General features: G+C 44.4%; 1 protein-coding gene across 1 annotated transcript in view; it reads left to right on the plus strand.

Annotated features, from left to right (window-relative positions):
• The window catches only part of EFCAB6 (EF-hand calcium binding domain 6), a 230,450-nt gene that overhangs the window by 100,232 nt on the left and 104,704 nt on the right, over positions 1-25,514 (plus strand). Inside the window, 2 exon segments of the mRNA XM_065887305.1 lie at positions 574-747; positions 2,573-2,729. Coding sequence (XP_065743377.1) covers positions 574-747; positions 2,573-2,729 — 331 coding nt within the window.

A 25,514-nucleotide genomic window follows, 5' to 3' on the forward strand; every position in this document is an offset into this window, starting at 1 on the left:
CCAGATACCAAACTTTTTCATTCCCCCTGAAGCTTTCTTGTGCCCTTTTGCAATTCATCTCTTCCACCCACCTAGCACCATGTCACTACAGATGACTTTGCATCTTCTAGGATCGTCTATAAATGGAAGGCTACAAGATGTTCTCTTTTTTTGTTAGGCCTTATTCACCAAGCATAATGATTTTGTGGTTCACTCACGTTGTATGGTTCTTGGTTGTTGCTGAGTAGAATTCTGTTTCATGGCCTTACCCCACTTTGTGGATCCATTCACCTATTGATGGACATTTGGTTTGTTTCCAGTTTTTGCTATTACAAATAAAGCCACACGTATTACACGTCTTTGTGTAGACATACATTTTTATTCTCTCGGCTAAGCGCCTAGGGCTGGAACAGCTGGTTCCTCTGGTGAGTGGATATTCAGTAGCCAAAGTGTCTTCCAAAGTGGCTGCAGCATTTTGCATCCCACCAGCAGTGGAGGAGGGTCATAGTGACCCACAACCTTTCTGGCACCTGGTAGGGTCAGTCTTCTTTTAGCCATTCTAATGGGTGTGTTCTAATTAGTTTTGAAATTCAGACTCTGCAGTAAGTTTCAGGATATTGCTTCAGGAAGAATCCTTTACAAGAAACTTTTGGCATGCCTAGGAATTAATGGCCCACCCACTGTCTCTCCAGTTCCTGTTCCAAAGGATCAGCTGTTAAATGAACATCTTCAAACAGGGGAGCGGCAGCAGCCAGATCTTTCTGAGACGTAAAATAAAGCAAAATGAAAGCGTTCATTAAAAGCACTGTGCCTGGGCTTCCCTGGTGGCGCAGTGGCTGAGAGTCCGCCTGCCGATGCAGGGGACACGGGTTCGTGCCCTGGTCCGGGCAGATCCCACATGCCGCGGAGCGGCTGGACCCGTGAGCCATGGCCGCTGAGCCTGCGCGTCCGGAACCTGTTCTCCGCAACGGGAGAGGCCGCAACAGTGAGAGGCCCGCGTACCGCAAAAAAACAAAACAAAACAAAAAAACCCCACTGTGCCTATTGCAGTGTAGATAGTTAATAAATATTTGTTGACTGAGTATTTAAATATTTTATGATTTAAATAAGAAAGATGGCAAACTGTAAAAACAGTGATTAAGGTCAGGGAGTTTTAGAGCAAGCAGCAGAGATCTTAGGAATTACTGCATTGACCTATTAATTCTAGAATTGAAAGCACTGAGACCTAAGAGATTTGGGGACTTACCTCGGGTTATTCACAAGCATGGTGCTCATCCTGCGGGAGGACCCAGGACTTTCAACTCCCAGAGAACCCGCCTGCCTCTCAACTGTTACGTACCTGCGTTCACACTTATTCTTCTCCAGAAACTTAGATTCCTTACCACTGTTTAATATTTACTGCAAAATATACTCGTTAAACCGGTTAACATTTTCTAACATGAATGATAGAATTACTTAAATGATTGCCAAATTGAATTGTAACAATAAAACATACTTAGTAAATCTATTAAAAGTCAGACTGATGAATATTTGAGCTCTTCATTTTGAAAAATATAGGTTTCATCTAATGAAAAGATATTATTTTAACTTGCTTGTTCATAGCTTATAAAAAATCCATAAAGAGAGGTAAAATGTAGAACTATTCAGCCGGCTTCACGTTGTCATATCCCCTTTAAAAAATTCTTAAGTGTAGAGCAATGGGGATATTTTAATGCTATGCTAATGAAATTTGAATATCTGGGCACTTCAATAGTAGCTGCTTTATGAATGGGCAGAAAGATGGTATTTTAAGAGAAAGGTTAAATATTCTGTGATGAGATATGTCTGCCTCCTAAAAACCAGTGAAAGAAGTAATAGCAGTTACGCATTTCATAAAATGTGGGCATTCCTGGAGAGCTCCTAAAGCCGACAGAAGCAGCAGGAAAGGAGTGGAACTCTGTTCTCCAGGACTATCTCATGGTTGTCAAAACGGGGTCCAGGAGACTTCTGGAGAGCTGAAGAATAATTATCCTTCAATGACACGTACATTCTCACGCTCAGACCCAGAGCACATCACGTAAGATCTGTCTTTTATAAATTAAGTTGATTTTGTGAAGCAACTTGGTTTAATTGTGGACGTCCCTCCCTTCCCACGGCTGTTTGATGACCTCTTTGATCTAGTTACCACAAAACAGCCTATTTAATTTAAGGCCTATAATAGGCTCTGACTTTTCATTTTCCCAGTTCACAAAAATATCTTTTTTCGGCCATGTCTTCCCAGTCACACACCACATTCAGCCAGCTCAAAGCACAGCTGAAGATCTTAGCACAAGGATGACAGCAGCCCCTTCTCTGAAGCTCCCCACCCTGGCCTGCTGCCACGTGCTGGCATCTCAGGGAGAGCTTTACCTGACGCAGTGCTGCTGGCCTGTCTCTGAACCTGCAAGCCATGGGTGTGTAAGAAGTCCCCAGGTCACTCCATCGACCTCAGCATCTCTCTCCTCTTTTGTGAAAAGGGGATGGTAAACCCCCTTGTTGTCCTGGGTTGAACCGTACATGGGTGAGGTCTATAGGAAGTGCTCTGCTGCGTCTGTGTGCCTGCTTGTGATTTTAGAGCCAAGCCCACTGAGAGTAAAAGTGCTGTGACCAAGGATGTGGTTATTGAAGAGCTCAGAAACTGTATACGGCAGCAGGACCCAGCATTCAGAAAACGACTTCTGGACTTCAGCAAGGAGCCTAATGGCAAGATGAATGTGCGTGACTTCAAGAAGGTAGGAGAATGGGTTTCTTTGTGTTTCTGTGTTTCCTCCTCTCCTGAAGAAGTTCAGCCGTTTTCTTATACGAACGTGCTTTAAAGGATAGACATTAAGTGTTTTCATTAAGGGTTTATTCCAGGGCAAAGCAGATTCATTTCTAGGCATCTTTCAACAATTGAAAAGGATTCTTCTGGCCAAAAATGTCTTTGGCAACTTTCTCAGAGCATGCTTTTGATATGGATGTGGCCGGCTTTTGATAGTTAAACTTTCCAAGCACAGTGTTCATTGTCGCATTCTTTGGCCATCCACTGAGTACCTGTCTCCCTGTGTGTGGTGGAGCGGCGTGCAGGTGGGAGCGAAGCTGCTCGGGCCCCCGTCCCTGCCAGCAAGGGGTCCCCGCCATGCTGTGATAACAGAGCCGTGGTCTGTTCCTCCAGTAAGTGGGGAAGAAACCTGGCAGGGAAAATGCGAGGCTGAGTGCTGATTTGCATGTGCTTGTGGGAACTGGTGAGGTTCTGCCAGAAAGGACTCCGTTTGAAGGGCTCTGCATAGACTTCTCAGGAACTAATTTAAATGATTGCTTAAAATTCCTATTATGATCCCTCTAGCTAATCATCTTCAGCTATTTTTAAGGGAAGCATTGCAGCTAATAGGTAGCAGTGTCCACGTGGACAAATTTAGAAGAAGGCAGTGAAATACATTTCCAAGAAGAGAACAATTGTATTAGTAGCTACAATTTATCTAGCGCCCGCCCCCATGCCAGGTGCTGTATTAGGCACTTTCCGTATCTTATTTCCAAGCCTCCTGACGGCGGCCGCGTGGAGGATGGATGGATGAGGGAGCCGGCTGGAGGCACAGGGATGGGATTAGATGGCTGTCGAAACAGTCCAGACCTCCCCTTCCACACACAAAATACACCAAGTGGAGGATCTGATGTTTGCGAGCATATGGGGCATGGTGAGGAGAAATGGGGGTAATGGGTAAGGGAGAGGAAAGACTCAGGGATGGTTCCTAGATTTCGGTTTGGGGGACCAGGGCTGATAATTAGTCACTGCTAACTCCGATGGGGGCAACTTCAGTGGGGCTAGGGTGCTAAATGGGCGGGAATCATGGAACTCTCCCAGGGCGCCTGGTCCTAGACTCAAGCCCCGAGCCACCTGGCAGCGGTCCCGGCCCCGACGCACAACAGTCTCGAATGACCACGGTGCTCAGCGGTCTTGATTCACAGAGTCAGTTCACAGGTTCACAGGAAATCAGGCATCAACCCGTCTGCCTCTGACTTTCCAGAGGGGGAAAGCGGCTGCCTTCGAGAAGGGCCGTAGGTGGTGGCAAAGCTGGGACTGACACCCGCGACTCTGAGGCCAGCTTCTCACCTGCTCACCTGAGAGCACCTTTAGGTCCGTCAGCTGAGCCGAGCAGTTTCCACCTTAGGCTTCGTAGGCCGTCGATGAGCCAGGGGCTCCCTCGTTCACGTGGCTAGGTCCTGCCCCAGAGCACTCTCCCGAAAGTTTGGCCAGCAGCCGCTCCGTTCTCAGCCTGGGGCAGCCTCTTCACCAGTGGTTCAGGCCTGGAGTCTCGGAGTCCTCCCTGACTGTCCTCTTTCTCTCACATCCACGTCCAGCGCGTCACCCGCGCCTGTCGGCCCCTTGAACTCGCCCCAGGATACAGCACCTGCTCGTCAGCCCCGCTCCCAGCCAGCCGCCCTCTCCCGGGCTGTTACAGCGGCCCCCCCACCCCGCCCTCCCCTGCTCCTGCCCTGCTCGCTACAGCTTAGTCGCAGCTCAGCCGCCCGGAGGACCCTCCAACAAGTCAGTGAGAGCGGGCCACGCCTGCTCGGGACCCTCCAATGGCTCCCCCCATCACTCGTATAAAAACCAGAGTCCTAGAAGGCCCACGACCCAGCCACCCATCACCTCTCTGACCCCAACTCTCACCGCCCCCCTTGTCCGTACGCTGCAGCCACACCGGCCTCCTGCTCTCCCCTCACCGCCTGCCAGCCTTGGTCCGAGCCGGACGTCCCCGTGGTGAGCACGGCCTGACCTCCACCCCCGTGACCCCCTTTACCCTATTTCTCTTTTCATGGCGCTGTCACCAGCTGCCACCCACATTGTACCTACAGTTCTTTAGTTCATTTCTTTATTTTGCTTGTTTGCTTGTCCTCCTCCATTAAGACGTATGCTCCAAAGGTGGACATTGGTATCTCTTTTGGACAGTGATGTATCCCAAGTGTCTGGCACATAGTAGGGCCCGGCAAGCGTTGGCTGAATGAACGGATGAACTTGAGTAACTAGAATCCCCAGCGGGCCCTGAATGGACTCAGGTGGCAACCTGAGGAGTGAGGGAAGCAGGTGTTTCAGAAGCCCGTTGGAATCCCTGAACACGAAGCCGGTTCCCGTACCTCTCTGTGGCAGACCCACCCTAGCTCCCTTCTCTGCCCCCTGAGTGTCTCTGCGTTCCAGCCGACCTGAGGGGCAGCCACAGGAATGGTCGTTCTGCCCTTGCTTCATGGCGGCGCCTCCCTGTTTCCTGGCTTTCCCGAGATGTGCCAGTGGTGGGGAAAGGAAACAGAAGCCACTAGAGGCCCGATATGCAGGGGAAGAGGTTTGTTGTCATTTCAAGAGACTAACAGTCAGTTCCCTGTGAACACAGTTAGGCAAATAGTCTACTGGTTTCCCTTCTAGTGACTTGTTGGGTTTAACCTTTGGAAACATCCTGTCGTGACCAACCATTTAACTTGAAGGTCAATAACCATGGGGTGATTCTAAACAGTCTACTAGGGACCCAGATTTCAACTCTATAAGCTGATAACCTCAAAGCACTGTATAAATGTTTTCATTGTTAAATAAATTATTTATAGATCAGAGTGATTCTACTACTGGTGAAGTCAGAGCTGGAAAAATCATGGACTTCTACTGTAGAAAGAAACAAGGATTTAGATTAGACATAAAGCAGGGCATCCAGAGGTTAAAGGTTTCCAACTTCAGTGGCAAAAGGAAAGCTTTGAAGCCACCTCCTTTAGAGAGCTTTAAGTATAAATGGTGACAATAGTTCCACAATGGTAATAACAGCAGTAATAATAACCACGATGGCAACGCCAACCATGGCAACGCCAACCATGGTAACGCCAACCATGGTAACGCCAACCATGGTAACGCCAACCTTGGTAACGCCAACCATGGTAACGCCAACCATGGTAACGCCAACCTTGGTAACGCCAACCATGATAACGCCAACCATGATAACGCCAACCATGGTAACGCCAACCTTGGTAACGCCAACCATGGTAACACCAACCTTGGTAACGCCAACCATGGTAACGCCAACCATGGTAACGCCAACCATGATAACGCCAACCTTGGTAACGCCAACCATGGTAACGCCAACCATGGTAACGCCAACCTTGGTAACGCCAACCATGGTAACGCCAACCATGGTAATGCCAACCTTGGTAACGCCAACCATGGTAACGCCAACCTTGGTAACGCCAACCATGGTAACGCCAACCATGATAACGCCAACCTTGGTAACGCCAACCATGATAACGCCAACCATGGTAACGCCAACCATGATAATGCCAACCTTGGTAACGCCAACCATGGTAACGCCAACCATCATGGGAACAGTGACGCTCATGGTGCTGGCCCTCACGCAGCATTCGCTGACCCACCAACGTGCAGGCACTGGGGAAGTTGCTTCACATACTTCATTTATAATCCTTGTAGGAGCCCCGTGAGGTATAGATCACACTATGCTCATTTCAAAGATGAGACCCGAAGCTTAGGAGTTAAGATGGTGGCTCAGCATTGTTCAGCTGGTAAGCCATTCAGGCACTTGGATTTGAATCCACGCTGGTCTGTATCAGCCTCAGACCCTTGCTGGGTGTGACACCGGCTTGGTGGGTGTAATATAGGCTAGCTGGGTATAATTGATGGCAGCTTTGAGGTTGGATCTAGCCTCAGGGTTTGGTGGGAAGGACTTTGCTTTCAATAACAATGCCCCTTCACTTCTTCCTACCATTTCGGTTGCGGAGAGGCAACGTTCTTGCCTTTCTGTTCTCCCAAATCTCTATCTCACCAGTTGGTACTGCAGTGGCTGCAGAGTTTCATGCCCGGGGAATTGCGAGTGAAGATCTAAGTCCCGTGTACCCGCTCGCCCAATTCTGTGTCCACGCACTTGTTCATCGTTTGAACATAGGCACCGCTTGGCCGTTGGCCTGCATACCTTGCACTCTAAATGAGAAGTGCTAATTATTTATTCTCACCAGCCATCGCCTTCCCTGTGGCGGGGGCGGGAAGTGATTGGCTACACAGGCTCTATGAGGGAGAGCCGTGAGAGTAGAATCCAGAGCCCGGCACGAGCTTCCAGGTCATTGAGTCCACAAGTCCCTGCGTTGCCGTTGCTGAGACCCTGTTACTGGTTTTCACCCCCATGGTCAGGAAGTTTTTGTCTGCTATACAAATTCTATTTGTTAACTAATAATTGATCTTTCCCCTTTTTCTCTCGTGAGTGTAAGAGATCTCAGAGTTTCTGGTTAGTGTGGGGTAACCAGGGACACCACACTGAGTTGACAGCCCTGACAGAGGAGTGGGGTTTTCATGAACTCAGTTGGGGTTTTCATGAACTCAATGTGCTTTTCATGGTTAAGTGTACAATTCCCACTGGTGGAGGGGAAAGGAATTTCTGGAACTGTACTAGACCTGGCCTGCGTACTTTGCGTCATACATCAAACCAGCATTCACAACAACCCTGTAACACATATTCTTTCTCCCAGGAAATCCCCCTCTCCCAGTTCACTGCTCTGACCACTGCACTGCAAAGCCTGTGACTATCACGCATTTTTAAATGTGTCAATTTATTTAAATAATGAGTCAAGAACTGGTAATGTGGCAAGAAAACTGTTTTTGAGTTTTAAAGTAATCTAGAATCTTTATATTCCTTCTCTAGATACATTCTCTTCCCCTTTCCCTGTCCTTCCTTTGACGAATTAGCAGCAAACCCCCAAAACAGTGGCTTAAATTGAAAAAGTAGCTGTTTTTTTCCTATAACAACGAGTCCAGAGGTTGTTGGTACTGGGCCAGTGCAGCAGCTCCACAGTGTCTTCAGAGACCCAGGTTGCTTCTAGCTTTTTACTCTTCTGCTCTTATTCTCAAGTATGCAAGATAGCTGCTGGAACACCAGCCATCACACACATGTTTCAGGCATAAAGAAAGGGAAAAGGGAAGGGCAAAAGGCTTGAGCCATAGAAGTCTTTCCTTTTTAATGGGCTTTCTTGGAAGCTCCTCCCACTTACATTTTATTGTAATGTCTTATAAGCTTCCACCTGTATTTTATTGACCAGGACTGTGTTATATGGCCATACTGATCTATAGAGAAGAATGGGAAATAGTATAAATACAAATATATATGTATATAATTTTTTGGCTGGGCACATTACAGAAAAAGCAAGGTTCTGTCCCTATGGGAGAAGGAGAGAATATGTATTAGGCAGGCAAGTACAACAGTCTCTGCTATCCTTCCCCTCAGTAAACATTTTGAGGGTGCCTGTTGCATACTTGGAATAGGACTAAGCCACATGGGGAACATGGATAAAGCGGGAGTTTCATTGCTTGGGACTAGTGACCCATGGGAAACATAAAATGACTAAACACCCAAGGACACATAAGTCAAGATTAGCCTAATTGTGTAATTAGACTAACTGAACTGTTCCATTCATCAGGAATTTGAGGGCAGCTTTACAATTCCAGTTCCCTGTAATTGGCTGTTCCTAATGGGAAACTGTTATTCTTCATACTCAGTAAATACACTGAACATAGTTTAGCTCACAGTTATTCTTAGTCCTATTTCTGGCATCCCAGCAGAGGCCTCTGGAGACAGACACGGGCTGCAGAGCTCATCAGCTAACACAAACAGAGCCCCCGAGACGTGGGTAAGGGAAACGAGAGTCTGTAACGGCCCAGCCCAGCATCCCAGGTCCTTAGCAGCCTCAGCCCCTTGCTTCTGCACCTGCTTGAAGGCAAGGGCATCTCACCTTGCCTCGTAGGAGGTGAGCTTTCCTTCCTCCTTCCAGCAGACCACCTTCTGCCTTCTGGGTGCTGTCAAACTCACACGTCTGGGGAACTGGCACCTTCCCCACCCTCTACCATCAGTTCCTAATCCCACGCAGTCCTACTCACCTAGGGACAGGGACCCCGATGTAAACCGAGCCCCACAAACACCCTTGAGCATCTCATAGCTGTTCCTTACAGCTTCCTAATCTTGCAGATGTTTTAAGGGGGTGACCAGTTGTGTGTTCGAGGTCCCTCACGTCTTCATTTTTGTTGGTCCAAGCTCCACACAACCATCAAAAGTCTATATTTATTTCTGCATCTTCCGGCAACAACTCTCGGACAGAGGCTAAAACTGGACTCTCTCGGCATCTGGCTGCACCCAAGCTGGCCAGTTCCTCAAGGGCAGGGGCAGTTGCAGACCCTCAGTGTCAGTTGACCATACCTCTAGGGCTTTGTTTTTGCCTTTGTGTTCTCATGGCCTTCCTCCCAGGTGTGCCTTTGTCTCCTAAGTACCACGGTGTGGGGACTTGCATCTTGCTTTTGAAAGTTTTCAGTTTAGGTCCTTAGACTCCAGCCCTGAGCAGTTCCAGAGGTCAGCACATGTCCGGAAGGGGAAACCAGTCATGCTTTAAGCCTGTCCCCTCACATCTCCAAGTTTGCCACTCCAGCACCACATAACTAGCTCTGCTGGAGTGGCCCTCTGCTGGGCCCAAGCCTATTTCTCCGTCCAAAGTCCACTCCCAGAATCATCAGCTGTTCCCAGGGAAAATGCAATTGCATAGCCTCGGTTTGCCTCTGAAGGGTCGGTCCTTCCCACCTCGGAATTTTGGTCTCTTTAAACCTCATGTCTCTCCTGGCTTTCTGATGCCTTTTTATTATTTTTAATTGATTAAGCTTTTCTCGTTGTTTTCATTGGGAATATTTGCTTGCTGTGAATTACTGCATCCTATCCAAAAGAGGAAGTGAGGTCTGTCATTTTTGTCTTTTCAAAGTAACAACTTTACTTTTATTGTTCTCTTGTGTATTTGTTTTATATTTCTTTATTTCTGCTGTTACCTCCATTGTTTTCCTCCTTCTACCTGACTGGGATTTAATTTGCTTTTCTTTTTCTAATTTCTTGAGACAGAATGCTAGATCTTTGCTTTTCAGCCTTTAGTTCTCTAATGTATGAATTGATGGCTATCCATTGCCCTTTAGGTGCAGGCTTAGCCACATCATACAAGTTTCAGTTTGTCATATTTTCATTGTCATTCAGTTCAAAATATTTTATAATTTCCCTTGTGATTTCTTCTTTTTTCCAATGGCTTACTGTTTAATTTCTAAACAGTTGGGATTTTCTAGTTTACCTTTTATTATTGATTTTGAAGTTGATTCCATTGTGAAGTCTAAATGACTTCAACTGATCCTTCAAAATATATTGAGGCTTGGATTATGACCCAGCATAGAGACAATTTTGGTAAATGTTCCAGAAGCACTTGAAAAGAATGTGTACTCCATCATGGACCTTTAGTTTTCTAAGTATGTATATTAGGTTGATTTTATTCATTGTGTTTTTCAGAACTTCTATATTCTTATCAAAGTTTTGCCTGCTCTTCCCATTAGCTGTTGAGAGAAGTGTGTTGAAGTCTATCATCTGACTGTGGATTTGTCTAGTGAGATTCTTTTTAATTCTGTGGATTGTTGCCTTATTCACATTGAAGCTAAATTATCGGGTACACATAGACTTAGAAATGCTGAAACTTCCTGTGAATTGTCTCTTTTTCATATGACATGACTTCTTGATACAGAGTAATGCTTCTTCCCTTCAAGTCTATTTTTGTCTGATAATAATATAGTTACTTCAACTTTCTTTTGATTTGCGTTAGCATAGTATATCTATTTCTATCCTTTTACTTCAGACTTTCTGGGTACTTACATTTAAAGTAAGTCTTATGTGGACAGGATATAGCTGATATTTTAAAAGGTGAAGTGTGACAGTCTTAGTCTTCTACTTGGAGTATTCAGTCCATTTTATATTTAATTACTGATATAGTTGATTTTATATCTATCATCTTAATTCTTTTTTACTCAGCTGTCTCATGTCCTTTCTTTTTCTGTCCTTTCTTGCCTTCTTTTAGATTATTTAACAATTTCTGCCATTCTGTTTTCCCCCTCTATCAGCTTATTGGTGAATACATTCCTCCATCAGTCTTTAGAGGCTGCCCTGGAGATTGCAACATGCATCCTTGTCATACTGTATGTAGTTAAATATAAATTATGTTTACCACTTCTCTAGTAGTGCTAGATATAAAAATACCTTAATTTTATTTATCCCTTTCTATCTTTTACATTATTTTTGTCATGCATTTAAATTCTACATCTATGCTAAATCCCACAAGACTATTTTTTTATGGTAAATAAGATGTCATATCATATTTACCCTTGTTGTCGCTCTTTCTATCTTACATTTTTGTGTACTTGCACCTGGACTAATTTTTACTCTGCCTGAAGACTTACCCTTTGTCCTTCTTTTAACGCAAATGTACTGGCAACTAACTCTCTGGGTTTCCATAGCTTATTCAGATTTCCTTTGTTTTAACGTCACATCGTTTTTCTGTCCAGGATTCCATTCAGGATCCCACATTACATTTCATCATCATGTCTCCGTAGGCTCCTCCTGGCTGTGACAATTTCTCAGACTTTCCTTGCTTTTGGTGACCTTGACAGTTTTGAGGAGTACTGCTCAGATATTTTGTAGAATGTACCTCTATCGGGATTTGTCTGATGTTTTTCTCATGATTAGACTGGAGCAATGCTTTGGGGAGGAAGACCACAGCGATAAAGTGCCCTTCTGATCACACCACATCAGGCAGAGGCTGTCAACATGACTTACACTGTTGATGTTGACCTCGATCACCTGGCTGAGGTGTGTTTGTCAGGCTTCTCCTCTATAAACTTAATTTTTTCCCCCTCTTTCTCTTTTTCCATACTGCACTCTTTGGGGAAAAAAAGTCACTATGTACAACCCACAGTTAAGGAGTGGGGAATTATTACGCTCCACCTCTTTAAGGGCAGGATATCTACATAAATTATTTGGAATTCTTCTGCCAGGGAGACTTGTCTCTTCTCTCCCATTTATGAATTTATTCAATGATTTCTTTATATCAGTATGGACTCATGCCTCATTTTCCTTCAAATGTCTATATGATCCTCAATAATGTATTCGTTTTCACTCCTGATATTGGTGATTTTTAATCTTTTCTCTTTGCTTCTTGAATAGTCTAACTAGAGACATCACTGTTATTGCTCTATTTATCAAATAAGCTGTGGTTTCATTGATTATTTTATATTGTTTGCCCATGTTTTAGTTCATTGTTTTCTGCTCTTATCTTTATTATTTCTTTTTTTTTAAACATCTTTATTGGAGTATAATTGCTTTACAATGGTGTGTTAGTTTCTGCTGTATAACAAAGTGAATCAGCTATACATATAAATATATCCCCATATCTCCTCCCTCTTGCATCTCCCTCCCACCCTCCCTATCCCACCCCTCTAGGTGGTCACAAAGCACCGAGCTGATCTCCCTGTGCTATGCAGCTGCTTCCCACTAGCTATCTATTTTACATTTGGAAGTGTATATGTGTCCATGCCACTCTCTCATTTCGTCCCAGCTTACCCTTCCTCCTCCCCGTGTCCTCAAGTCCATTCTCTACGTCTGTGTCTTTATTCCTGTCCTGCCCCTAGGTTCATCAGAACCATTTTTTTTTGTACCAAGAACATGGTACTCCATCTGTTTGTATCACCTTTAATTTCTTTCATCAGTGTCTTATAGTTTTCTGCATACAGGTCTTTTGTCTCCTTAGGTAGGTTTATTCCTAGGTATTTTATTCTTTTTGTTGCAGTGGTAAATGGGAGTGTTTCCTTAATTTCTCTTTCAGATTTTTCATCATTACTGTATAGGAATGCAAGAGAGTTCTGTGCATTAATTTTGTATCCTGCTACTTTACCAACTTCATTGATTAGCTCTAGTAGTTTTCTGGTAGCATCTTTAGGATTCTCTATGTATAGTATCATGTCATCTGCAAACAGTGACAGTTCTACTTCTTTTCCAGTTTGGATTCCTTTTATTTCTTTTTCTTCTCTGATTGCTGTGGCCAAAACTTCCAAAACTATGTTGAATAATAGTGGTGAGAGTGGACAACCTTGTCTTGTTCCTGATCTTAGAGGAAATGCTTTCAGTTTTTCACCATTGAGAATGATGTTTGCTGTGGGTTTGTTGTATATGGCCTTTATTATGTTGAGGTAGTTTTCCTCTACACCCACTTTCTGGAGGGTTTTTATCATAAATGGGTGTTGAATTTTGTCGAAAGCTTTTTCTGCATCTATTGAGATGATCATATGGTTTTTCTTCTTCAGTTTGTTAATATGGTGTATCACATTGATTGATTTGCGTATATTGAAGAATCCTTGCATCCCTGGGATAAATCCCACTTGATCATGGTGTATGATCCTTTTAACGTGTTGTTGGATTCTGTTTGCTAGTATTTTGTTGAGAATTTTTGTATCTGTGTTCATCAGTGATATTGGCCTATAGTTTTCTTTTTTTGTGACATCTTTGTCTGGTTTTGTTTTCAGGGTGATGGTGGCCTCGTAGAATGGGTTTGGGAGTGTTCCTCCCTCTGCTATATTTTGGAAGAGTTTGAGAAGGATAGGTGTTAGCTCTTCTCTAAATGTTTGATAGAATTCGCCTGTGAAGCCATCTGGTCCTGGGCTTTTGTTTGTTGGAAGATTTTTAATCAAAGTCTCAATTTCAGTGCTCCTGATTGGTCTGTTTATATTTTCTATTTCTTCCTGGTTCAGTCTTGGAAAATTATTTCTTTTCTTCTACTTATTTCCTTCTAGTTTTTCTGTAATTTGCCTGACACACAGGGGATCTTTCTTGGAATGTTCACCTTGTGAACCTGGTGGTAAAATCCAGGAAAGTGTGCCCACCTCTGAGACTGGGCCCCCAGGAGTTTCTCATTCTCAAGCTAATCCTCACTCAGCTTCCAGCACTTTGTCAGAATCACCACTCAAGTGTTCCTTCCAGTTTGTGGCCACAGTGGTTTCTGCTCCAGGTAAGCTGATGTTGGCCATAATTCTCTGTGTACATCTGTCCCTCTAGATTTCAAATTTCTCTGATGGTTCTAAGAAAAGCCATTGATTTTTCATTTGTTCAGCTTTTTTCTTGTTGTAAGGATGGGTGTGATTACTTCAAAGCTCTTTACATGTTGAACCTGAAAGCAGAATTGCACTCTTACTTTGTGAAGATATTTTAGCTGGGAGTAGCATTTTACGTTGGCAGTTATCTTCTCCCAGCATTTTAAAGATATCACTGCATTGTCTCCTGGCTTCTGTCAGTTCTGCTGTTAAATAAGCCACCAGTCTTATTGTTGCTTGTTTGAATGTAGTGTGTCTTTTTTTCTCTGGAACCTTCTGAGATTTTCCCTTTGTCTTTGGATTTCATCAGTTTTAGAAATGTGTCTAAGTGTGCTTGTCTTTGTATGCATCCTGCTGGGGTTTACAGTTCTTCTTGAATCTGTAAGTTGTTGTGTTTAATCAAAAATTTTTGTGAAAAATTCTCAGCCATTATCTCTTCTCCTTTTGCTTATGCCCGTTCTCTCTGTTACTCTTGGATTCCAATTGTGTATGTTAGTCCTGGTCACAATATCCCATGGGTCTCTTTCATTCTTTTATGTATTTTCCACTATTTCTCTCTCAGTGCTTCAGTCCCATTGACCTGTCTTCCAGTTCATTAATCCTCTCTTCTGCTTTTTCCAATCTGTGGTTTTATTCATATAGTTCTTAATTTTAGTATTTTTTTCAGTTGTGGGATGTCCATTTGGTTTAAAATATATTCCATACCTGTGTCTTTACTTCTGTTGTCTGAAAATATTCCTGAATTTTTAAAAACGTATTTATAGCCATTTAAAATCTTTTTCCTGCTAACTCCAGTATTGGGATCACCTGTAGAACTTTTTCTATTGTCTGTTTTTCTCCTTGATTTAGGGTCACATGATCCTGGCTCTTGGCATGCTGGACAGATTTTCATTGAATGTCAGATATTGTGTTAAGAAAATTGAGAGGCTCTAGATAATGGGTCACCCTTTCCTTTGCTTGTCAGATAGACTGGGGACTGATGACCTTAATCCAGTTAGGGAATGAATCAATTTGAGGCTGGATTGCAGTTTTTCAAGGCTCCAATTGCCTTTTTTTTTTTTTAAACTCCTTTTTTAGGGTGTAGTCATCAAAGTTTTTAACTCAGAGTGTGGGTTATTTTCTGAGCCATCACCCCTGAGAAGTCCTGAACTCCATCTAACCTTAGTTTCCTCAGGACCCAAAAAGGTGACCAAAAAAAAAAAAATCTCTTCAGCTTTTCTGGTCTTTCTGCCTTGATTCCCCAGTCTTCTGCCCCACATGGCTTCTGAATTCAGCAAGTATCAGGGAAAAACTGGCAGTGTCATGGTTGGTTCTCTGTTTTCCCTTCTTGCCAGGAACCTGACCATTCAAGTCTCTAATTTTGGTCTTTGTGGCCCCATGAGCTCCACTTGTGTCTCTATCAGCTGGTAGTGACTGCCTGCCTGGGCCAGCAGCCCCCGTCCTGAGCCCTGGCCCTGCTCCCAGAATGGGTCCATGACCTACTTTTCCTCTGAGTACTGAGGTCCCCCTTTGCTCAGACTTGTGTCCCTTTGAGTCCTGGTTGTCTCAGCAGCTATCTATATGTCAAACAGATGTTTTGCTGTATTTTATCTGGCTTTTCTGTTTTTTCTCAGTAGAAGCAAAGGTCTGCAAGCTGAACACCAGCCCTTCTCTTTTTGATGGGCATTCACTTCTTTTTCTCTTTTATTTTTCCTCTTTAAACAATTGTTCTTTATGTATCTCTACATACTGATGCTTTCATCTCTATGGAATTGATTCACAGGAGTAGGTGCTTGGTCTAAAATAATATATTTTTTAATGTTAACACATGTTGTCTGTGTGCCTTTTTAAAAAAAAAAACTATAGAATTTCATATTTCTAACAGCTGTGTGTGAGAGTATCTTCTTCTCTAACCCCTGTTATATAGCATTATAGCTCTTTTTAATTTTTGCTGGTCTGATAGTTTTAAAATGATAGCTCAGTTTAAATTTAATTTGCATTTATTTCCCTGACTACTAGTGAGTGTATGTCTTGTTTTGTTTATTTGCCATGAGGATTTGTTCTTTTTCAAGTTGCCTATTTACATCCTTTGCCTTCTTGTTAACTTATAAGAGGTTTAGACATCATTATTTATCCCTGTCTTCCTAAGAAGCCCGGGCCTCCCACTTTACCCCCATCCTCTAGATTGCCACCGCGGGGACTTTCTCCCCATATGGCTCTGTATCCCTTAACCTGACCTCAGCCTTTCCCCTCCCAGCTGCCACAGCTCTTCTCTGACACTGTCCCGTTTGACTCAACTCCAGCCCGGTTCTCTCCCGGGGGCACTGCTTCCCTGCAGCCCTCCCTCCCTCCTTGAGGTGTACATCTACAAGGGCAGTTATCTATGTCTTTTTTATTCTCTGCCCTGTCCCCAGCCTCTAAAACAGGACCCAGCACAAAACAAGTGTTCAATATTTTTTGAATGAGCCCATCAATTTTGAAGCATTGTAGAACTGTGGTTTAAAATGCCCACTCTGAACCAGGCTGCCAGGGTTCAAATCCCAGCTCTGTTCCTTAACAACTATGTGACCTTGGGCAAACCTCTCTGTGCCTCAGTTTCCATATCCCTAAATGGAGATCATTTTAGTAGCTATACCGTAGGATTGTTATAAGGATTAAATGAGCTGATTAAGCTGAGTGTATTAATTTCCTAGGAATTTGTAACAAATTCCCACCAACTGGGTGGTTTAGACAGCAGAGGTCTCTTCTCTCACAGTGCTGGAGGCCAGGAGCCTGAAGGCCAGGTGTCAGCAGAGTCCTCCCCGCGACGGTTGCACTGGAGGACTCTTCCTTGCCTGTTCCAGCTTCTGGCGTTTGCTGGCAATCCTTGGCGGCGTTCCTTGGCTTGGTAGCTGCCACCACTCTGATCTCTGGCCTCTCCCTTCTGTCTCTGTGTCTTCGCCTGATGTTCCCCTCTCCCTGTGTCTGTGTCCAGGTTTCCCTCTTCTTATAGGACTCCAGTCATTGGATCTAGTGCCCCCACCCAATCCAGCGTGACCTCAACTTAACTTGATTACATCTGCAAAGACCTTGTTTTCATGAAAGGTCACATTCCCAGGAACCTGGGTTAAGACTTCAGCATATCTTTTGGGGAGACACAATCAACTTAGTCCAATATGTGAACCCTTTCAGTAGGGCCTGGCACCAGAGGTCAGGGACTTCGCTGTTGTGTTCGCGCTTGTATTCCTGGTAGCTTGAATAGTGCCTGGCATATCGGTGTCCCTCAATATCTCTTGAATTAACTAACGATTTATTAACCCTTTGTCTTCTGCAGTACAGATATATTTTACAATCTATCATTTGTCTTTTTGTTTTATTATATCTTTTGCCATTAAAATGTTTTAAGATTTTGTACAACCCAATATCTTCTATCCTTTCTTCCTCTTTTCTTTTCTTTTTTCTTTCTTTAAATAAATTCTAGGCTTGAAGTCTTGGTTAATAAAGTTTCATTCTTCTACCCACCCCACGCCCCCCACCCCGCACCCAGGTCTCTGTCATATTTTGCAGATAATCTAGACTTTATTGCAAGAATTTTTACTGCTTTATTTTTTAAATGTGAATGCTTAATCTGTATGGAATTAATTGTGTAAGATGGGGCTCTTCTATATTTTCCCTTTGTCATTTGTGAAATTCTCATTATAGTAGGGTGTACATCTGAAAATTCCCATTTTGTTACACTGATCTATACATCTTTTTCTATATCAATGTAATTATTTTTTTTAGTTTAGTAAAGCAGATCTTTCCTTATTTTTCTTCCTTTTTATATTTTCTTGGCTACTCTCAGGCCAGATTTATATTTTTACATATAAGCTTTATCGCATTACCCCCAAATACATTATTAGGGTCATAATTGGACTTGCATTAAGTTTATACATAGAAAACACATCTGCTTTTGGAATCGAGAAGAGAGAAATAAAGACACGCACAGAGGAGAGGGTGGCCGGCTGCTCAGTGGTAGCTTCTCCTGCTGTACTTGATCTTATGCTTGGCTTTGGGCCCGTGGTTTGTCTCCACCTGCCCTTTGAACAACAGATGTGATTCCAGGACTTGAGAACAGCCTCCTCTGAAGGAGGACTGGCTTGTCTGCTTTCTTCTGCAATCTTCACGATTTGTTACTGAAGTACTGGTTTCATCTGCCCGTGGAATATGCTAAGATTTTACACGTGTGCAAAAGTGCACTAGGTTCTGGGTATTTGCCTCCTAGGTTAGACATGTCTGGTCGATTTGCAGGTCACTCCTGGGATTCCCCTTGACACTGAAGGCCGTCAGGTCACCTTGCCTTTTATTCTCATTTCACAGTTTCTGAAGGTTGCATTTAGGCTCAGCATTTTGTCATTCCGAGCCATCTAAACACAATTTTAGTCTTGTTGTGTTCTACAGGGATAATATATTAAAAAAAAAACCCCACTAAACCAAATCATCATTGTCATTGTTTTAATTGTCATCATCATGCCTGCAGCAAAAAAGAAAAGAAAAACCTACTGTTTTACAACTTCCTGTTTGTTACCAAACCATCAGTCTGTCTTGAAGGTCCAGAGTTGGGCAGTATGGTTGGAGGACGGATTGTTTTTGGAAATGTGGTTCAGCACCATCACCCATAGATTGGGTGGAACTGGATCAGGTGGACTGGATAGATCTAGCCTATGGATTAGACATTTCTAGATTTCGGGGAGTGCTTGGATTGTGGTCATGGTGTCTTTCTAGAGGTCACAGCATTGCCACCAAACTTATAGAATCCCATAGACTCAAAGAGCTGGAAAAGACCTCAGAGCTCATGCACCTGGCATCCGTCACTCTCTCTTCATTATCCTCCCTCTCCGTTGTTCACCACCTCAGGGGATGCTTCCCTTACCCAGTGATGTTGGACACAGAATGTGGCAGATGTGATCTGAGCATCAACCTTAAATCTGCTTGTGTGGTCTGGCTTGGCCTTGGGCTCCAGTGATGGGCTATTAGAAGAGCTTGCCCAGGGCAGCTGCTGTCCTTTCAGTTTGGTCCCCAGAATGAATGCATGTGAAACAGGCCTAAACCCAACACACAGCCTGAATCAGAAACATCTAGCCATCTTATATTAGCCAAACTGCACTTGACCTGCAGATCCACTAGAGCAAGAATAAATGTTTGTTTTGTTGTCGGCCACCAAATTTTGGATGGTCGTTATGTGATAGCTGACTCAGAGTCTCTGTCCCTGGTGTCGCTCTGTTCCAAACATGTGGTCCACAAAGGCTTGGGGAGCACCCAAACCCGGTCTGAACTGTGCCCTCTGCAGACTGCCGGCAGCTCGTTGGAGTGGGGAGTGATTCACCTCCCAGTGTGTGGCTGTCCATTGCTTGTAGAGTCTGAGCCTCAACTGTGAGTCCAGACTCAGCCACCAGTGCTGGGCTGTTGTCATTGGCTACCAAGCATCCCTTGGCAGTACCCCCAGTGGAGTTATTTGAGCGTCTCTGTGCTCAAGCATATCCTTGGGGACAGGTGCCAGTGTCTCTGGGCTTCAGGCTCCTCATCTGTGGGTGACTCTGTAAATGTTGCAACCAATGTGCCAGGCTCTCCCACTGCTGAGACAGGATGACACGTGTTCAAACCTTTGCTCCACTGCTTACAGCTGGGTCTTTCTAGCAAACTGTTGGTTTATTTAGCCTTCCTAAACTTTGGTCTCCTCATTTGTAAGATGGACTTAGTCATATTTCCGTTGAGGAGTTGTTGCGACGTTTAAATGAGATAATGTATACCGTGGCTGACACCTAGTAGCTCTTCAGTCAAGTTCTCGTTCTCAGTGACACTTGCAAAGCTTCTGTTACTTCCGGGAGTCCATGTTCACTGCTCTGAAGTCAGCTCTGGCCCTTGTCATTAGGCCATTAATGCTGGGACTCTGTGCTTGAGATGCTCACCAGCTTTAACTCTCAATTCTGAGCCACTGTCTCCGGAACAGTGCCCCCCCTGCCCCCGGCCACCATCAGTGTTCTCATGCAAGGGACTTTTATCTAAGATGCTCCACCTCCTTTGAACATCCATTTCATTCTCCACAGTCCTCCCTTAAGAAACAAAAAGGAAATCCCGTTACTTTAACTGCACTCAAAACAGGCAACAGCATCTCAAACTAAATACACTGCGACCTGTGCAGGTGACAGCATCACGTTTGCCTCTCATGTAGGTTTGCATCAGCTTTGAACACTCTGTCTTGCTGGGGCCACATGGACAATCAGATATGTGTGTCTGAATATTCTAGGAAGCATTTGCTAAAAGAATTTCAACTTTCTATTCAAGTACAAATCTGTTTTGAAAGTTCCGTGTTCTCTTGCAGCCATGGTACTCTCATCCCTAGTACCAGGTTTGCATGTGACCAGATAGTCTTGATGATTGAGTTCTCTGATTATTTCTACATTCTGGATGACTATGGCAGCTAGTAGTGGGAGAGGACCTGGAAGAGCAGGAATCACTGGGATGGGGGATGGAGGGTGGGGAGATGGAGTAGGTCTGAAATTCTAGAGAAGACTTTTTTTGCCTGCTTCATTTTGACTATGAATGGGTATGTGAAGAAATACAAGTAATATTACTTATTAAAAAGAAAGCCCAGGACTCTCTTTGGTTTTATCACAAATAACTTAGGTTAGAGAATCTCCAGGTAGGGAGGAATGGCTAAAAAAGCAGTCTCCAGATTTTGTGCACCTGAATTCTACCTTCTCCTTGGGCCGTGTCCTTTAAATCTCTGGCTTATGTATAAACATGAGTCTTTTCCTTGGTTCCCCTTAACCGAGGCAGACTGACATTTTCAAAAGGGAATGTTACTAAATATAGTATTAAGGGGAGAACAATAAAGATATCCTGGCTGATCCAGCACCAAAGCAGTGAAATACCCAAGTGTGAAGCATCTGTAGGTCAGGTCTCAAGAACAAGTACAACTTCACAGTTCCTAGCCTGACTCCCTTTCCTCCTGCTTCCTTTTGTACGTCTCACAGGACAACGTCTTCTTGTCCTGCCTCACGATATTCTTGATAGTCTAACTACTTCCTAGCCAAGGCTGGATGACCACTTTGCACGCTTATCTGCCTCGTGTGGACTTTCTCACATCAGACTCGAGATTCATCCTCATGCCGTAGGAGTTGGGCGAGTGTCCAGGGTTCCCTTACACTGACATCCCTCTTCTTCTTCTCATTCAGCATTTGTTGAGCATCTGCTGGGTACTCTTGGGGTACAGAGGTGAAAAAGAAGTGCTGCTAATTTCTCTATCCACCGGCAGTTTGTCAGGTGCTTGCCATGTGGTAGGTCCCATATGAGGGACTGTTTATGATAGAAGCAAGCAGAGGGGCTGTGGACGCTCAAAAAAGAGTTTTGTCTCTAAGGACTGGGAAGGCTTTCCCTGAGCTGGTGATAGCTGTGATTTAAGGATGCGCTTGCTACAGCATGCAAGCAAGCATTACAGGGAGTTCTGCTTCCTGTGTGGCTGAATAAGCTCCTACCAGACCAACTTTCCCAGAAACATCAACTATAAACACTGGGCGATGTGAAACAAGTTAGTAAATAAATAAGTAAATAAATAATCAAGTACCTGAAGGCTGTGGAGAATGAAACTAAGCAAACAGATTCCAGAGAGGAGTCAACTCTTGGAAGTGGGAAGAGCATGGGGAAATGTTCCCATGGAAACGGGAATAGCATGGGGGAGTATTCCCATGGAAACGGGAATAGCATGGGGAATGTTCCCATGGAAACGGGAATAGCATGGGGAAATGTTCCCATTTTTTTCAGCTTTTCACCTGAGTGAAGGCTAAAGTTGGTGCCACATAAGGTAGATAAAACACTGATAGAAAACCAGCAGTCTTTCCAGCCTGAAGAACCAGAGAGCAGAGAGAGATTTGAGTGACTAAGGCCACTGGGAAGTAAAGGGGGATTTCTGTAAAGGACAGAGCCAGAGGGTGGATGCTCCAAATTCTGTTTATAAATTCTGCCCAAATCTCTGGCTGACCCTGAATGAAACAAGAGTGGGGCAGACTGCAAGGAGCCTGGCTAAGGATAAAAGAACCAAACTGAGATTTAAACTGATGCCCAGCAGACAGAATCCAACCAAGTCTACTGCCTACTCAAACAAATAAACAAAATGTAACAGAATCCAGAATCTCCACACCATAACATTCATAACGTCCAAGATACTATCCAAATATATCAACATATGGAGAAATAGGAAAACGTGACCTTTCTCAAGAGAAAAGACTCTAAGATGATCCAGATGTTAGAATTAGCACTCGAAGTCTTTAAAGTAACTATTATAACTATGCTCAGTGATGCAAAAGAAAATATACTCATAATGAATGATAATATAGGAAATCTCAGCAGAGAAATAGAATTTTTGAAAAAAACCAAATGGAAATTCTAGAACTGAAGAAAAAAAGAATATCCTAAATAAAAATTCACCAGAAGGGCTGAACCACAGAATGGAGATGACAAAAGGAAGAGTCAGTGAGCTTGCAGATAGATCAACAGAAGTTACACAAACTGAAGAAGAGAAAGGAAAAGGTAAAAAAACACAATAGAACAGTTGCCTCAGGGACATGTGGAACAACATCAAAGGTCTAGCATAGGTATAATTGGAGTCACAGAAGGAAAGGAAGACCAGGGAAGAAGACATATGTGAAGAAATAATGGCTGAAATTTCCCAATTTTTGGTGAAACCTTTACATGTATAAATTTGAGAAATGCAGAAAACCCACAGTTGGATAAATACAAAGAAAAGTCATAGATAAACTGAAAACCAAAATCAAAGAGAGATATCTTAAAGCAGCATGTGAATAATGACACATTAAAAGGGGAACAATTATTTGAATTACCATCACCTTATCAGAGACGATGGAGGCCAGAGGACAGTGGGACAGAAACTTTACCATCCTGAAAGGAAAGCAGAAACAAAAACAGACAAAAACCCCTCACATCCAGCAAAAGTCTCCTTTAAGAATAAAGGTGAAATAAAGATGTTTTCAGATTAAAAAGAAACATAGATAAGTCCTTGCAAACAGATCTTCACTATAAGATATGCTAAAGGAAGGGAAGGAATTTGATACTAGATGGAGACTCAGATGATCCTGAAGGAATAAAGAACATTGGAAATGGTAAATATCCAATTAAATGTAAAAGGTTATTTTCTTCTTAATTAAAATGCATTTAAGGGCTTCCCTCGTGGTGCAGTGGTTGAGTCCACCTGCCAATGCAGGGGACACGGGTTCGAGCCCTGGTCCAGGAAGATCCCACATGCCGTGGAGCAACTAAGCCCGTGTGCCACAACTACTGAGCCTGCGCTCTAGAACCTGCGAGTCACAACTACTGAGCCCGCGAGCCACAACTACTGAAACTCGTGCGCCTAGAGCCCGTACTCCGCAACAAGAGAAGCCATTGCAATGAGAAGCCCGTGCACTGCAACGAAGAGTAGTCCCCACTCACCACAACTAGAGGGAGCCCGCGTGCAGCAACAAAGACCCAACACAGCCAAAAATTAATTAGTTAATTAATTTTAAAAAGTGCATGTGAGTGCTTAAAGTGACCATTTTAACATTGTCTTGTGGGGTTTAGAATATATATAGATGTCAAAAAACCTACAATTACAGCTTAAAGGACAGGGGCAGGGTATGAATCTACATGGTTGCAAGGTTCCTACATTTCAGGTGACGTGGTTAAATATTACTAAATAGACTGTTAAAAGTTAAGGGTGTGTGTTATACTCCCTAGATAAACCACCACAAAAATGATGTCAGAGGCATAGCAAACAAGTATTACTCACATAGAGACTGGTGGATATATCCCCAAAGCACGAGATGCTTTGCAGGAACTGGACTTGGAAAGACTGAATCTGAATCACTCACTCAACTTCCAGTTACTGGGCACCTACCGGGGAGCACCTGCCTTCACCGAGAGAGCCCAGCAACAACTCCGTGAAATGGTGTGGCCTAATGTGGAAGAATCAGTCTACGATCTAAGTGATGTCCCGGGAATGGTGGAAGTGACAATTTGGTGAATCAGAATATGCCAGGTCACAGTTTGTTATTCTTTGAGGAACTTTCTTAGGGAAATGCCTCCTAGAAAAGACCAAAGGACAAAACTTGAATGGTTAAACACTTGAAAATCTGTTTTATAAATGTTGCAGTTTCGCCTTACATTGTATTGTAAATTGCCTCCAAGGTTGTGATAAGTGTAGCTGATTCGCTGCCCTTTTCATCCTAGGAATGAGTGGTGCGAGGTGGGGGCAGGAGGCACACTGATGTATGTGACATGCTTAGTGCCTGTCTGGGGACTGCGCTCCCGGGCATTGTATCCTTGGTGGTGCTCTGTGCCCACAGGGGATGGCACGCCTGCAACCTCCGGACAGGCTGCCTAAGGCATGCCCAGCCTCCCCCGTGCTTCTCAGCGCTCCCTCCAGGCTGTGAAACATTTGCCTACAGACATTTTCTTACTATTTATTACATATGTTTTTATGAAAGGACTGAGCAGGAGGAATTTGCAATGAATAATTCATGTATAATTGTTTTCAAAATATAAAGTAATTTTTCAAAGAAAGCCACCGATCTATCCGTTTCAGAGCCCCACTGCTGCTTGGGTGCCTGTGCGTGGGCCACGGCAGTCTGCCTGAAGGCTTTTGCTCCATCCCGAGCTGGGACAGGCTCCTGCACAGAGCAGGAGGGGCTGGCTGTGTTTGCAGATGGCGCAGAGCCTCCAGAATTCCCAGCCACGCACTCCTGCGCAGGTCCCCAGGCGGGCCCCTGGGGCAGCCTTGGAATCCAGCGCTGCTCCCCACCTCCACCGAGCCCCCGGCAGCACCGCAGCACCTGCATTGCCCTCCCTTTCGCTCTGCTTCCAATCCCGCACCGAGCGCATCCTGCAGCTTGTTTGCTTCACCACACATACAAGACAAGCCAAGGCCAGTGCCCGACCGACTGGGCGGGCACAGACACAGCGAGCTGCTGTCACATTCAGCTCATTACTGACATAGATGGCCAGGGGTGCCAGCTCCCTGGTCCTAGCCCACACACCAGAAATGGCGGCACCAAAGCAGGGGCTGATGGCTATACTGCTGCTGTGGGTACCCTGTTGCTGCTAAGTAGGTTTATATTCTGCAGACCTAGTCTGCGGAGGCCGGGGCACAAGGCTCCACCTGTCCTGTCAGACCCCAGGGAGCGGAGGAGAAACTGTCTCCTGACAGCTTCCCGGAAGTTTCTCCTCTGCTCCCGGGGCATAGGGGAAAGTGGGAGGTGGCCTCATAGCCACTTCTTAGAGGCCTCCCACCCACTGGTGTCCCAAGGGCATCTCAAGGTGTTCTGTCGAGACCCAGATTAGCCTTTGCCTGTGTGGCCTGTTCGGATACATGTGAGAGTGCCAGCGCGCCATGGAGGAGCACCTCCCCCACTTCCTACGGTCGTTTCCTATCCATTTCCGCCTGCCCTGTTCTTTGCCTGGGCCCCAGTGACCTTATTCCAACAGTGGAGTTCATCATAGGGGTTAAGAGGAACTGGGTTGGAACCCCAGGTCTGTCACTTTCTAATCATGTGACTGGGGCAGCTCTCAGAGCCTCAGTTTCCAC

Source organism: Phocoena phocoena, chromosome 11 (assembly GCF_963924675.1).
Source record: "Phocoena phocoena chromosome 11, mPhoPho1.1, whole genome shotgun sequence".
In the NCBI taxonomy this organism is placed as follows: Eukaryota; Metazoa; Chordata; class Mammalia; order Artiodactyla; family Phocoenidae; genus Phocoena; species Phocoena phocoena.